At 45.3% G+C, this 14,830-nt stretch overlaps 1 protein-coding gene across 1 annotated transcript in view; it reads left to right on the forward strand.

Moving 5' to 3' along the window:
* The first annotated feature begins 1,365 nt into the window (after positions 1 to 1,365).
* Positions 1,366 to 14,830, forward strand: part of SLCO3A1 (solute carrier organic anion transporter family member 3A1) — a 132,264-nt gene continuing 118,799 nt past the window's right edge. The window contains exon 1 of the mRNA XM_027688470.1: positions 1,366 to 1,648. Coding sequence (XP_027544271.1) covers positions 1,478 to 1,648 — 171 coding nt within the window. The 5' untranslated portion in view covers positions 1,366 to 1,477. The remainder of the gene's footprint in view (positions 1,649 to 14,830) is intronic.

The raw sequence follows: 14,830 nt of genomic DNA on the forward strand, positions 1-14,830 counted from the left end.
AGCAAAGGGCAGCAATTGACTGTGCCAGGTCTTTCCCTTTTCTTTCTATCAATGGTTTGCAGTTCTGCAGGGCAATGTGCACCAGCTGATCTGGGTAAAGATTCATCACCCTGGGTGGAGACTCTGCTCAAGAGTAATTTTCAGCATCGTGTTTACTAAAGTTACTCCCATAAAAGTAGGCCAAAATAAAAAGCCCCCAAGCGATGAGAGTATTTTGGGAGGAGAAACTCAAGAAGAGTGCGGGAAGGAAAAAAAAAGGGCTCATTTAAAATGTCAGTTCTCTTGGCTTCCTGGTGATGACTGGCTTATGCCTTGAAAAATTAGAATGTTCTTAAGTTCCATTTTCACAGGTATCTTCTGAGGTGTTCAGGAGTTTCAAACAACCACTGCCTCAGCCACCTTTGAAAAGAAATTTAGGATCCAAATCATGAGTTATTTCTGAAAAATGTAACCTGTGTTTCCACAGAAAACTGTTCCTCACAAAGGCCACGGGCATCTCAGTACTAAATGGATCATTACGGATTTAAACTTACACGTAACTGGAAGGTTAATAACATGAGGAAGTCAGGTAGCAGCCCCCAGTGTGGATCCAGAAATGAACTGGAAAAGTGCACTCAAGGAGCGAAATAGATCAGGTTTTCCTATTGTGCCAGCAAGGAATGTGAGCTGTAATAGTAGAAGCGAAGATTAGTGGTTTTTAACAGAAGATATCTCTTGAAATTAGAACTCAAGGTAGGGGTGACCACAAAGGGCACCATTGGAAGGGCTGGGACACGAGGGACAGGCAAGGCTGGCCCACGTGGCAGCAGCAACCCGACGCACGACACCTTCTGCCGGTCCTTTTAAATGACCACCTAATTTTTGCAGGGCCTCCCTTCCCCTTTGCAAAAGGACACCTACAACTGTATGAAATTAGGGCGCCTGGGCCAGGGGGGTGGGTGACATCTGGAAGGAGGTGCCGGAGCGGCCAACGCGGGGGCACAACCTGCGCGAAGAACCTCCGTTCCCATCGCCGCGCGGGAGCATCCCCGCTCCCTCCGCTCGCGGCTGCGGGTCCGGAGAGCACTTGGGGCTCGGGGGGAGGTCGCTGCGGCCGCTTCCCCCGCGGTGACAAGAACCGGCGGATCCCGGGACGGGGCCGCCCCGCCCGCCGCCGCGGAGTCTCCGCCAGCCCCATCCACATCCCCGCGCGTTCCCCGCCCCTCGCCAGCGGGGGCGCGGATCCGGCCTGCGCGGGGCCGGCGGAGAGAGGGAGCGCGGCCGGCGAGGGGAGGAGAGAAGCGAGGAGGAGGCGGCGGCGGAGGCGGCGGCGAGCTGGCCATGGCAGCAGCAGCCCGCGGGCGGAGAGGCAGCCGCCGCGGGCTGCCGCTGTGATTGGCACCCCGAGGAGGAGGAGGAGGAGGAGGAGGAGGAGGAAGGCGCGGAGCAGCCGCGGGGCCCGCCATCCCGCGGCGGCGGAGCGGCGGCGCCCGGGAGGATGCCGGGGAAGCGGGGCTCGGCGGGCGGCGGCGGCACCGAGCTCCCGGGGGCCGGCGCGCCGCGGCAGCGCAGGCGGCGGAGGAAGGTCTCCTGCTTCTCTAGCATCCAGCTCTTCCTGGTGTCCGAGTGCGCACTGATGCTGGCCCAGGGCACGGTGGGAGCCTACCTGGTGAGTGCGGCCGGCCCGCAGCCCCCCGCCCCGGCGGGGCTGAGCCGCGGGCGGGGTGCGCGGCGGAGCGCGGGGGAAGTTTGGCCGGCGCCGGGGCGGCTCGGCGGGGCAGCCCCCCAGCCCGGGGGGGTCACGGCAGCTCGGCGTTTGGCGGCTGAAATGACTCAGCAGTGCCCAGGGGTCACCTACCCGCTGCCTCCCAACTTCTGCGGCCGGTCCCCGGGACTCCCGAGCGGCCGGAGCGCGGCGGGCGGGCTGGCACCGCTGCGGGCTCCCCGGCCGGCCGGGCACTCCGGTCCGGTGCCAGCCTTCCTGCTTCACAGTGAATAAATACCAAGAAATTCTAGCGGGGCATTTACTTCGTGCCTCCCGCCTTACCCGGTATTGCTCATCCTCTCAAGTGATGCAGCGGTGCTGAGCGCAGCAGCCCCGCCAGTCCCGGTGTTGGGTACAGAACAGCCAAAATAAGACTTCAGCGCTAAATCTGCATAGTGAGATGTGGTGTCAGAGGCAGAAGTATAGTAGAAGAGTTGGGAAGATGTCCATACGGCTGTGCTTGTGCCTTGGAGCATACAGCCTGTGGAAATGTTCTGCTTCCAGCAGATGTAAGTGTATAGTTGATTTAAATTTCTCAAAATAGATTGCTGGATTTGAGAATTATAGTTTCCATGGAAAAGAAATATATGCATAATCTCTGAGGCTTTTTGAGGCCATACACATAATATGTTCTACAGTAAGTGTAAGATCTCTGCATTCGGTACTTGCATTCAGTATTTAGCATTGCTCCTCTCACATGCTCAAACTACTTATGCAAATTTGTACTGAACGTGATCTATAATTTTTCAAGGTATGTGACTAAACTAACCATGGTTAATATTCCCCATTAATATGAAATGGAAATTAGAATTCATCTCCATATAATAAAACATAACTTTAGTTTGGAACATATTTGCAATTCTAAAGGAAACTACATCAGATCTGATGAGATAAATTTAGCAGTTCTATACCCTGCATGAGTATAGGTGGGTATAACTTAAGCTGTAGGAGCCTGACGGGAACATGCCTCTTTTATGTGAGTAATACCTTAGTAAGTAAATACATTGTTTCCAATGGGCTGCTTGCAAAATGAGCTGTCAGTGTGAATGAGTGTGGGGTAATCCTTCCTCAAAGTAATAGCCAGGGAAGAGCCCACGGGTGATGTCACCCAGTGGGCACCAGTGTGCTGGAAACGTATGGATCTGCTAGAGGACTGTATGTTGGCACATTTCACTACAGTGTCTGATCAGCAGTAATAGTCCCTGGTGTGGCATTTTCCTCAAACTCCTTCGCATTGCTCTCTCCTCACCAGTTTAGCATTTCTTTTCCTGTTTTCCCCAACTCTTGGTGCGTGCTTTGTACCACAGTAGAGCACTTGCTCCCTCTCACTCCTTTGGAGTGTTTCACACACCCCAGCCCCACAGGCTGGAAATGACCACTGCCATCACGATTCCTGTAGCCTCCCTCCTCCGAGGGGTGAAACCCAACTGAGGTGCTGCTGTCTCTACTCTCAGCCCTTCTCCATGTCTGTATCCCGAGCGGCATGACAGCAATGCCCCGTGGCCAGCCAGATCCACAGGCAGTAACAGACAACTGGTCAGTCGAGGGGAGGGAAGAAGAAAAGCAAACTAAAAACAATCCCCAGCATGCATAAGCAGTGGCCCAGCTGCACTGGGCAAGTGTTCCTCTGTTCCCTGTATAAATTTATCTGCCGTCATTGCAAATACCATGCAGCTCTTCATACAATGAACAGATGCAAATGTGGAATTATCTTTGGAGGGTACATGTGTGCTTAGAGTCTGGCCAGTGCTGTGCTTACAGGTGCTGCAGGGGAGTGAGAGCAGGAGCAGGAAAGATGCTCGGTGGAAAGTGTGGAGGACATAATCGTTTTTGCAGACGGAGTGTCCCATGAGGCCAAGTGCTGTTCTCAGGTGCTGTCATGGGATGAAATCAGTGGAGGCACTGCGGAGTTGCTCAGGTGTAACTGCAGGTGGATATTCATTTACTCAGGCTCCTGGGATCAGTGGGGATTGGCTGTGGTCTGCCAGGCTGCTCCCCAAGGGACAAATTAGTGGGCGAGACAAAGCGGAGAGCAAACAGACAGACAGGCAAATAGGGAGATGCTGTGTAGGACAGGCACAGTGTGTAGTTCTGGGCAATTGAATAAACTACTAATTTTAGCCTGTCAGCAGTGAGGGAGTACTGTATTCATACTTCTGCTTTCCTTGGCCACAGTTGTGACTTTCCCTAGTTATTTGTAACTCAGGAAGAGAAACCTTTTTTTGCCTTATACGGCGACAAGTTGGTTTCCTCAGTTATTGTCTGCCTTGTTCTGCACAGGGAGACCATGAGGGCAAAAACTCAGCTTGTTAAGAAAACAAGGCAGAGGCTTGGCTTCTCAGGAGTGATTGAAGAGCTCAGTTTGGTTTGGCTTGGCTTTCATGTCAGTACATTTAGAAGTGGATGTTGCTATTTCTTTTTAGAGATGTAAAAAACCTTCTTTTTTCCGTGTTCACTGTACAATAAACCAGCAGCTCCCACTTGAATATATGTACTAAGTATACATTCATTCATTATGTGGTTTTGAAGCAAAGATCATTCACTTTTATTTGTTCATAAAACATTGTGCTTGCCAACAGGGCTTTATAAATAATAAATGCTGATAAAAATCTATATAAAGTCCAATTCTTTTCCCACAGAACTCAGCAGTGAAAATACCCCAGGACGCCAACAGTGGATGTCTGTGGTGAAGTAGTACAGTGTCTCTGAGGTTCTTCATGTGAAGTTTTAGGGAGTATTTGATCAATGTCACGTTCCAAAATATTTGTCTATTATTATTCTTGCTGTTTGCAAAATGCACATGTTCCAAAATTACTTGGTGCCATATCCTGCATAGTTTATGCAAATACAAGCCTGTGCTGCTGCCTTAATTTCTGGGGCTGCTGAATACACCCTATTATTTGCATATTCTTGTAAGGTTTTGTGTATGCATTTATTTGGCTTCATCTAATTACTTCTGCGCGCTTTTGGAAACTTGAATTTCCCAGCAACTGCAGTGGCAGTGGGGAAACTGCTGCTTGTAGTCTGCAGGCATTCCTGCTGCAGAAGTTACTCAGGGTTTTCGCAGCAACTTTTTAAAGCCCAGCTGATTTCCCCCCGCGGTTGCTCTCCCGCAGCGCTGGGCAGTGGATTAAAGAGCTGAGCGTTGTTGGTGCAGATGGCACCAGGAGGGAAAGGCTGGAACCTCCGCTCTCCAGCCGGAGCCTTGTGCCTTTCGGGTGAATGCAGCAGTGTGATCAGTCATGCTGGCCGTGCAGCGATGAGGATTTTGATAAGGCTGATTCACATACCTTGGCAACACTTCCCTCCCTGTCCAACCCCCCCCCCATGAATTCCTACGTGCACTATATTTTGGAATATTTTCACTGGTAATAACGTTCCAAGTGCTCCTGACAGTTTATCACTGAGGCATTTCATCACCCTGCCAGTCAAATCTTTTGCCTAGCCAGTGGTGAAATCATTGCTTGAGCAGAAGGCGAAGAGCTCTCGTTTGACGGCCAGAGTTTGTGGAGCAGGAACACGATTTAATTTCCCTCTCTAGCCTTTAGCCTTGACTCGCTCCGGTTCAAACTGACCTACTTGCAAGCATCCAACATCTGCCAAAGTCATGGGCTCCTTTAGATAAAGGGCATGCATATGGGAAGTGTGTTAGGAACCAGTTCCGTGGTGTGCTCTGCGGAGCTGTTTTTACAGAGCTTTACTGAGCTGTCTCTGTTTGCTGCAGCTTTGAATGCAGCTATTCATGTGTTTTATCAAGTGATAGAGGATGACTGGCCTGAGCATGGGATGGAAAGGAAAATAATTGGTCCGTCCCAAGGAGGGTGCATTGGTGTTTGCGTGGGAATGAATGCCAAATTGTTTCTTGTTTTGCTGAATGAAAACTTTTGAGCCACACGTAACTTCCCAGGGAGAGGTTTGCCTGTGCAGCAGTGTTTCACTGCAGCCTGCAAAAGCCCTCTTAACATGTCTGCAGTAAAATAGTGCTGTGTGAGTCCAGGTGAGAGCGTGTGTGAGAGACAAGCTCCTTCTGTGCAATTTTATTGCCGCTGGGGTTTGGGATATTAATGAAAATCTTGAAATTCCATCTTCAGGAAAAAAAAGTATGAAAGATAAATACAGAAGTTAATCATCAAAGGGTTCCTGGTGGAACAAACAGAAATAGGGGTCCTGTGTGATGAACACCAGGGAACTGAGGGATTAAGAGCAGAATTTGGCTCTTGGATTTTTTAAGTTGTATTGGTGCTCAAGCCCTTCCTCTCCCATGTTAAATTTGACAAATGCAATACTGTGTTCCTGTTGTACAGACCTGGTCAAACACTCTTTGAAGTCAGTGGTGAGGTCTGTGTGGAGGATGTCCTTAAAGACAGTTTTTGGAAATACTGCAGTGCTTCAGAGCTTTCTGTTGTGCTTGGTGCTGCACGATAGAATTTTCCTCTGAGTTTTCACAGTCTGAGTTGAGTGGGTGAGAGAAGTGTCGCAGGTGGGGAAACTGAGGCAGAGATTAAGAGCTTGATTCTGTTGCTGAAGCTAATGATAAAGGTTTTGCTTGGTTGACAGCAGCAGAGCCTGAATGGCTTAGGCATGGGCAGACTTAACTGCAAGAGCAGTTTTTTCCATTTAATTTATTATTGTTTTTAATAAAGTATTTGTTTTCCTAGAATAAGAATCAGTTTTAAAATACTGCTGTCTTTTTTCTTCTCACCATTCTCAGCAGTGCTGAGTAATAAATTAGCTGTAATGTTCATAATTTATTTGTCACTGAGGTATTTAAGGGGCAAAAAAACCCCATGGAGTGAAAATAAATGTTTTAGTGGGGATGAAGATTGCCAAGCATTGGCTGGTTATTGCTTACCGTTCATTTTCCCTTAATATATCTATGCTGGCAATGTTATTTCTGGAAAGTTGTTTCTAGTACGCTTTTCCCATTAGAGAATATTGTCTATTCTGCAGCTGAGTTGCACAGAAAGTTATTCTAAACTTGCTCTTTTGACTACATTCAGATTTCTTTTCTAAGAAGCCTTTTGATGTTTTTTGGGTCTCTGACTGCAGGGTGGAGAAGAAACTAGAGCCAGCTCTGGGTTCTGATGCCTTCAGACTCCTATGGGGCTCAGGTTGGGAGTGTGGCATGGACATATTAACATAAAAACTTTTTTATAAGTTAGTAGAAACAAATTCCAGTCCAGGTATAGGTTGTATCTTTGAGTGTCAAGAAAATTTGTGAGTAAATGGAATTTATTTATACTTTGGTTTAAAGGTTTTTTTTCCTACTACTAATAGATGAAATGGTGTAGAGATAACATGTTTATCTCTTACACTATGTACTGTGTGCAATTTGCAGCTTACAATCTGATGTCTTCTTGGTTAAAGGCATTTAAAGGCAAAATGCACTTGATGTCTAAGCGTGGACTTACTGATTTTAGTGTTTGAATTTTTATTATTTTTAGCAGAACGTTTGGCAGTTCTTCCTTTTCTGTAAGGGCCAAGTGATATTTGTAAGCCTTGAAAGAAAGAGCGGCCTGTTAGAAATGTTATGATCTGTCGTAAAACCAATGTCTCATTTCTTTTGGCCAGCCTTCACTTCCAAAATCCCTTTAGCACTTGCAGGGTGCCTCTGTGAAAGCCAGCTCTCTGGGTTTTAATGGCCTGCAGTATTCCTGCAGCTGAGGTTTAAAGGGATCTTGAATTAGAGCAGAGAATGCATTGGACTGAAGGGCTGTCTTGTTCTTGCTTAGGAGCTTCATGCAGTGTGACTCTTTAAGTGATCATGTAGCCCCTGTCCCACAGAGGGCTTAGTGGAACTGTGATCCCTCCCTTTCTCTGCAAAGGAGAGCAGATATTCCCTGTTTCCCAGAAAGGGATGTCTCTCAGGTTTCACAGGCTTTCTTTTCCCTTCCTTTCAGGATATTGCAAAGGACCAAAAGCCAGCTTCTGTCCTGCTACAGCAGTGTAAATTTATTGCTTCAAAAGAGTTATTCTGCAATTCATCAAAATGAATTTGTCCTCTGTGTATAATAATCCCTACTTGTAGACTTCTTGGTCTCCAGCTATTCCTTCACAGTATTAAGATCAAACAATGGCATACTATTTAGGGGGTGAGGTTGCAGCTTGGCTGAATTAGTATAGCTTTGTCTTTTGATCAACACCAGATGAAGCTACAAGTGATATATTTTAAGCATCATCCAAGGAAGTTTAAATAAACGTGATAGTATGTTGTGTCGTAACTCGTTTAAGTGCTCCAGTGAAGTTTGGAAGACTTAATTTTTCCTAATGCATAGAAAAGTGGGCCACTGGTTTTGATTTACAAGGTTTCATTATAGCTTTGCAGCAAAAAACCAGGACTAGAACCCCAAGAGTCCCTTCTCCAGGTCACCTTGGAACAACCACTAGACTGTCTCTTTGTAGATACGCACTGCAAAGCAAGTAGCAGTGCCTGCTCCACTGAGAAGAGATTTCACACTGCCACATTCCATACACCATCAATATGACCAATAGCGATCACAGGCGGTTCAGGGAGTTCCTTCTTCCCATCGGTGCTGGGAGGGCTCTGCCCTGTTATGGGAGGCAGTGTATAGTCCTTACAGGGATGGTCCCTGCATCAAGGTGTCTCAGTTTGAGTGGATGGATCAAAGCGTGGCAAAAAAGAACCGTTCCTTTTTCCCAGATTTTAAGTGGGGATGCAGTTGTAATCATATAGAGGTGAAGATCTACAGCACAGGTCTGGATCTGCCCCTCCTCACTTAGCAAATCTAGGAAACACATCAGAACTAAACCCAGATTTTCTGAGCTCTCCAGTTAGCAACCTTTTTTTTTTCCCAGCTATATTCTGGATGTGATGAGCTTCTGCATTTTGCTATGTGAATATTCCTTGCTGAAGTGAGGCAGGCAGCCCCCTCCTGCTGTTGCACAGTGCCCATTGCATTGAAGATCTTTTACTGAGCTTGTATTGCAGCAGTGCCCGGACACAGTCAGTAATTTTAGATGACTGTTTGCAGCATAAAAGCAAAATATTTATTTCAGGTTTGCTTGAATATTTATCATCATTGTTATTTTAAATAAGAAAAGCAATTTGCTTTGGTTTTTGTGTTTCCTCTCTGTTGCCTCTTGCTTCATAGTAGCCTTTCTCCTCACTAAGCAGTCAGCTCATTTCCCTGTATTTTTTTAACGTCTTTTTGGTGTCTGCAGGATGATTTTTGCATGTTTGCAGGCCCAGTGACTTTTAGATAAGTGGTTGTGAGGGCCAGTGTGGAAGCATAGAAGTTGTTATTCCATGCTACATCTGTTTCCTGTGCAAGGATTGCTGGAATTGTCTTAATTTTAATATTGAAGTGTCCTTTTAAAACACTTGCCATGTTGTTTACCTGTAAAATTCATAATGCCTTACTTTACTGAAAGTGGAAAGACTTAAAATTCAGTTTTATGGTGATGTGAAGTTTTGTGATATGATAGTGAAGTTTTTGTCAGAACCTGGATAATTCAGTTGTATTGAGGTCTTCATGACTCACCCAGTTTCTGAAGCAATTATGGCAGATTTGCTTTCAAGTGTTTTTTGGTGCTTTGATGTTTGCATCTGAATCCAACATTTTCTTTAGTTGTTTTTATAAAAAGGCAACTACAAACTGGCATAAAGAAACTGAAAGAAAGCTTGGCTGTTGAGAAGAGGTGTGGGTGTGGAAGAATACATAAACCTTTCAGAAATGTTTCACTTGTCACTTTTAAAGATGTGTAGTGGTATATTTGTGGTATTTATTTATTTTTTTGTCCCTCACTAAAAGGTTTTTGGCTGAATTGAAATCAGCATTGGGTTTGGGTCAATATAGAAGAAACAGCCTTGAAGTGTAAGTTGTATATGTGTATTTTAGGATGATATGTAACATTTTAATACCTGAAGAATTGCATGAAACAACATGGAATTGCTTTACAGTTGAGGTGGCAAGCAGTGGTGTTCCCTGCATTCCTAAAACAGAGGAATTATTCTATGAATTTATGTAAGAGGAAAAATAAGTACTTTTCCTGGAGTCTTCTTAGAACCTGTATTAGATGGAGCTCTGCATGCTCTCAGCTGGCAGGGAGCATGTACCTTCGAAACAGGATGGCCAGAGGATAGCAGTGATGGATGTGTTTGCCACAGCAGGACAGAGTTCTGAATTTTCTGTAGTTTCAGATTTATTTCATCCCTTTAATTCTCCAAAGGAATAACAGGGAGTGAGAAAACACTGTAACTTCATAGGTTTGCAACCTGTCGTGTTAAACAATGAATGGTATTTGTTTTCTCCGGTAGAACTTCAACAGGAAGAGCTGCAGAGAAGGTTGTTTGGAGTTCTTGTTTTTATTTCTGAAAAGGAGGATGTGAAATAATTGCTACCTCTTTCCACTTCTCAGCTTCATGCAAACATAGAGCAGAGAGTTGCTTGGGAGCATTATGTTGCTGGAGTGTGGACCAAACCTCACACTTTGGCTTGGAGGGCATCTCTGGGAGGCTGCAGGAGGACTGGCATGTGCCTTTCTTGGGACAGTAGCAGGACAGGTCCCCTGCACCTCTGAAAAATACCAGGCCTGTGTGTACACATGTGCATGCCTACACTGAGAAATGTCAAGCGAGAAGAGGGGAAGCATTTGGAGCTTTCCGAGAGAGAAGCTAAAATACTGACTGCTTTTGAAAAAGATGAAGGAGAAATGTCCCCAGTGGTGTCCTGCTGCTTGTTGTGCCGTGCTCATGACTTTCATCTGCTGGAAACATGCTTACTTCTCATCCTGACATGGTCTGTTGCATGATGTATTGAGGTGCCAAATTAGGGTTTGATTGTTTTTTACCCTGTAATTGGGAAACAACAGAAAATACCAATATGTAACTAGGTTTTGATTTTTAAAGAGGAATAACTTGTGGTTAGACTTCAAGTTTTTCAGTCCTACAGCTTGATTCTCCTTGTCTCTCTGAGCTGCAGGAAGAGCTGTAATTATCATGGTTTAGTATACCTATTTTCTCCAAGTTATTCTTCAAGCTTTAACTCTTCTTCTAAAGAGTATCCCCCTTGCTTGGTGAGGTATGGTGGGTTAACCTTGGTCTGCAGCCACATGCCCACCCAGCTGCTTTCTCACTCCTTCCTCACCAGGGTGGGGGCAGAAAATGAGGTGAAAAAAGTTGTGGGTTGAGATAAAGACTAGCAATTACTGTCAGGGCTAAAACAGACTTGACCTAGGAAAATTAATTTTTATTGCCAGTTAGAATAGATTTAGATATTTAAAACAAAGCCAAAAATTAAAACACCACCTTCTCCACATCCCACCCCTTTTTCCTAGGCTCCCTGGGAGTATGTCTCTATTGGATCCTCGCTGTGCTCTGCTGGGAGAGCATCCATCCTCGCCATGAGCTAAAGTAAATCATTAATCATGTTTGAGCACTGACATGCTCTTTGCAGAAACGTCAGCTGGCATTGGTTAAATAGTTTTCCCTGTGCTTGGTCCTGTCTGCACGTCATAATCAGTCACTGGTTTTTGTGGTGTCCCATTGCACAGCAAGGTTCAGCCCAAGGAGAAACATGTGTCTGTGTGACTCAAACATGGTGGTATTTTCTGTCCCGCATGCATTGTCTTTAAAATTTGATTTTTGTGGTAATTAACCTTCCCCATAGCCTGTGCCAAGTGCTGTGGTTTGTGATGGACAGAGAAAGCGTTGGACGTATGTGCCCTTTATGAGAAATAGTGGGCAGCGTTTTTAGGGCTTACCAGCAAAGGAAAACTGTGTTTTTTGTGTTTGTCTTGTCCAACGTACAGGGCCGAGAGCTCTTAATTACAATGGGCCTTTCAGGCTCTGCATGAGATGCACACTTTGTTTCCTGCTGCCTATGTCTAGTTATAATGCAGGTCCTTATGTCTGAAGTCAGTGCAGCTGCTGGCTGAGGAACAGGAGCTTCAGCTGAAGGGATGCCTTGTCTAGGGGTGCTTGTTTGCGAAGGGTGGTGATGACAGTTTGGGTGTTCCTGTAGATGGTCTCATCCAAGGTGCTCAGTGCAGTGAATTCCCACTGAGCTCAGTTGTGTTCCTGCAGGAATCTGCTGTGTCTTGTGTTCTCCAGCTTTGACCCAAAGAGCGGTTCTTTGGCCTTAAGTTTGTATTTTTGTTATCAAAAGATGGTGCCAAAACCACGTGGCTGCTTGAGCCCTTAGGTCACAGTGCTATGATGGTAGTCTAAGTTGGGTTTTGTTTTCTGTTCTCTGTCTACAATCTGGGATATCTAATACTATTAAAAATTGTAAATCAGGGGAGCTGCTTTGGGTTACTGAAAAGCTTTCTCATAGTCTTTGGAATTGAAACCTGCCAACTTCAGAGAACTCAAGAGCAAAGGCTGAAAGTATTCAAGTATTCCATGGAGCTAGATAATCTGTTCACTTCCATGAGTTACTTTGCTCAACAGAGGCCACACTGACAAATCACTCTGTGAATGAATGGATTCCAAAATCAGCTTGGGAGTTATTTGATGGCTATTAAGTTAAGCCACACTAGGAAACCACGTGCTAGAGGCACAGCTTTGTGGGTTTGCTGTGTCATTTGGCACAACTGCACCAGCTTTCTCAGGTGCTGGCCCTGTACAGAAGTTCAATGTTTTCCATGGACTATGATGCATCAAGGTTGCTGTGTTGCACTTAATCTCAAGTTCTCACTCTTTCTTACCAAGAAGACAGAAGTTCCAAATTTAATGCTGTTTCTTGTGGAAGCATTTGAGGCTTATGGTGTAACCTCTTGTAGCTAAGATAGCATTTATTGGTTTGAATCATTCAGCTTAGTTCAATGCTGGACAAGCTTTTTGCCAGATTTTTTTTTTCTTATTTAAATAGATCCCTAATGAATTACTGTAGTTGTATATAATGACTCATGGGAAATACTGGATGCAGCCTCTAGAATGAGTTCTGTGTGTTTTCAAATTGCAAACTTTTGAAGTATAACTCTGAACAGTGCTCAGGGTCCCTTGTTAATAGACTGCATCTTTGGTATTTTGTGGGCAGGTGTCCAGTGAGCAATGGATTAGGAGGGTAATCTGGATGCAAAATTCTCTCTGGGATTCAGTGTAAGGTTGTATGGTCTCATGTCTGGAAGATTCTTCCCGGGCTCTCCTGTAATGTTCCAGCTCAATACTTCTGTATCCCCATCTTCAAAATTACTTGCTTTGAGAAGGCATTACATTTTGGGGGAGTGGTTGGCTAAAATTAACAAAAATGTTCTGCAAATGGCTTGTGGCAAAGTGTGATCTTCTGGTTTAGCTAACCAGGCCTTTTGACATGAATGGAGTGTGTCTGGTTACTCCAATACTTGTGCTTAAGTACTGATGTTACTGTCGAACTCGATCAAATCTTTATGGATTTGTGTTAGGCATCACACTGAGGCTTCAAGGTATGGAATCCTTGAGAGACGCACAGATATTTGCTACACTGGAAGTGCAATTGAAGCTAAAATGACCTCTGCTTTCTCCTTTATTCGCCCCTATGGTGCATAGTGTATAGATTCAGACACTTCCAATTTGATTCTTAGCATCCTGATTGCGCTCAGAACTCTTGGTATCCAGACAGCGTCACAAAATATTAGGTTCATGGAGTGTTTCCAGGAGTCTGTGTCACTGTGTATTTCCCTGACCTCTCCCTTGCCCCTGCTGCTCAAGCAAGTGAGAGACGAAATGCTGGGGGAAGAGCAATTTGATTCCTCTGAGCCAACACTGACGAGGCAGGTTCTGTTGATGGTGGCATCTTGGCAGGAACAGAGGAACTTTCCTGCCACATGTGGGTAATGTTTCTAAGCCAAGCTCTTACTTTGCAGCTGGCTGTCCAGACCTGTCATGTCCAAACTGACTCCCTTTATCAGTCAAGACTAATATTCGTGCCCAGAGAAATCTGGTTTTATTTGCATTTGGACACAGCGACATGTGGCAGACTTGGGAGAGGACGGCTTAGCCCATGGGGTAATGCTTGTTGGCTGAGGAACAGCTACTATTTGTATTTTCTGGTGAAGATGCAGATCAGGTTCATTTTCTGGCTTTGTTGTGGACATCTCCAGACCTTCTTTGGGTTTTTCTCCCTATCAGCAAATGTGCTAGCTGTGGTATTGTCTGGTTCCATGGCATCCTGTGATCCAGGATTATGAGCACTGAGCTGCTCCAGTGATGGTAACTGGAATGAAAGAGGTACCCAGGCTTGGACCCTGAACCAGGTCTCTATCAGTTATCATAATAAGCTGAGCTAAATTAATTAATGGGATGGTAATTTTGTGTTATCCTACCTGTGATTATGCTTCCTATGATGCAGCCTCATTGACAGCTGAATGGTATCCCTGCTTCCTTCACATCTGCCTCAAACCTCAGGGTTGAAAATTTAACCCTTTGCTGTTTGAGGCTTCACTGGAAAAGACTACTTGGGACTGCTTCACTTGCTCTTTGGTAGTGATGGATTTTAAAAGAGCCTAAGGGTGTTATTTTTAAAGATGCTTTCTGAGCAATACTCTCATTGACAGAAATGACTTACTCTAAGTATCTCTTTGAAAATGGGACTCTTGTTCCAAAGCCACTAAAGTGCTTTTGAAAAATCTCCTTCCCTATTACTGACTGCAGTGGACTGCTTTAGTGGTGTCTAGCTTCCTTTAAAGCAGGGCAAAATTAGTCTTAAATGTTGTGTGCCTGGCTAATAAACTGTATTGTAATTAGTACCTTGGGGAGGCAGGAACCAGGGAAAAGCCAAGTATAAAGAGAATTAACTTCATGTAGAAGCTGTCTGCAAAGGATGAGTGAAGAACTGGAAGGAGATGAAAAAACGGAATTTGAAATGGCTGTGGAGGTTGAGAGAAACCAGACTGGGAAAAGTACAAGGAGAGAAGAGAGAGTGCTCATGTTGGTTGCAGTAACCATTGGTTGGCAAATGCCTCTGGCTTTGTGTTGACCATTGAATGCAAAACCATTCCCATTCTGCAGTGCCTGAATGCTGGATTCCTCCCAGAATTTGATGTGCCCCTGCCATAGGAGCAGTGGAACCCCTATGGGAACCCCTCTCCTGTTGTGCTTTTGCTCACGTCAGACTCTGGTAGGTTAAGTGGAAGAGGTGGGGACTT

Source organism: Neopelma chrysocephalum, unplaced genomic scaffold (genome assembly GCF_003984885.1).
Source record: "Neopelma chrysocephalum unplaced genomic scaffold, ASM398488v2 Primary Assembly neopelma1_75, whole genome shotgun sequence".
Lineage (NCBI taxonomy): Eukaryota > Metazoa > Chordata > Aves > Passeriformes > Pipridae > Neopelma > Neopelma chrysocephalum.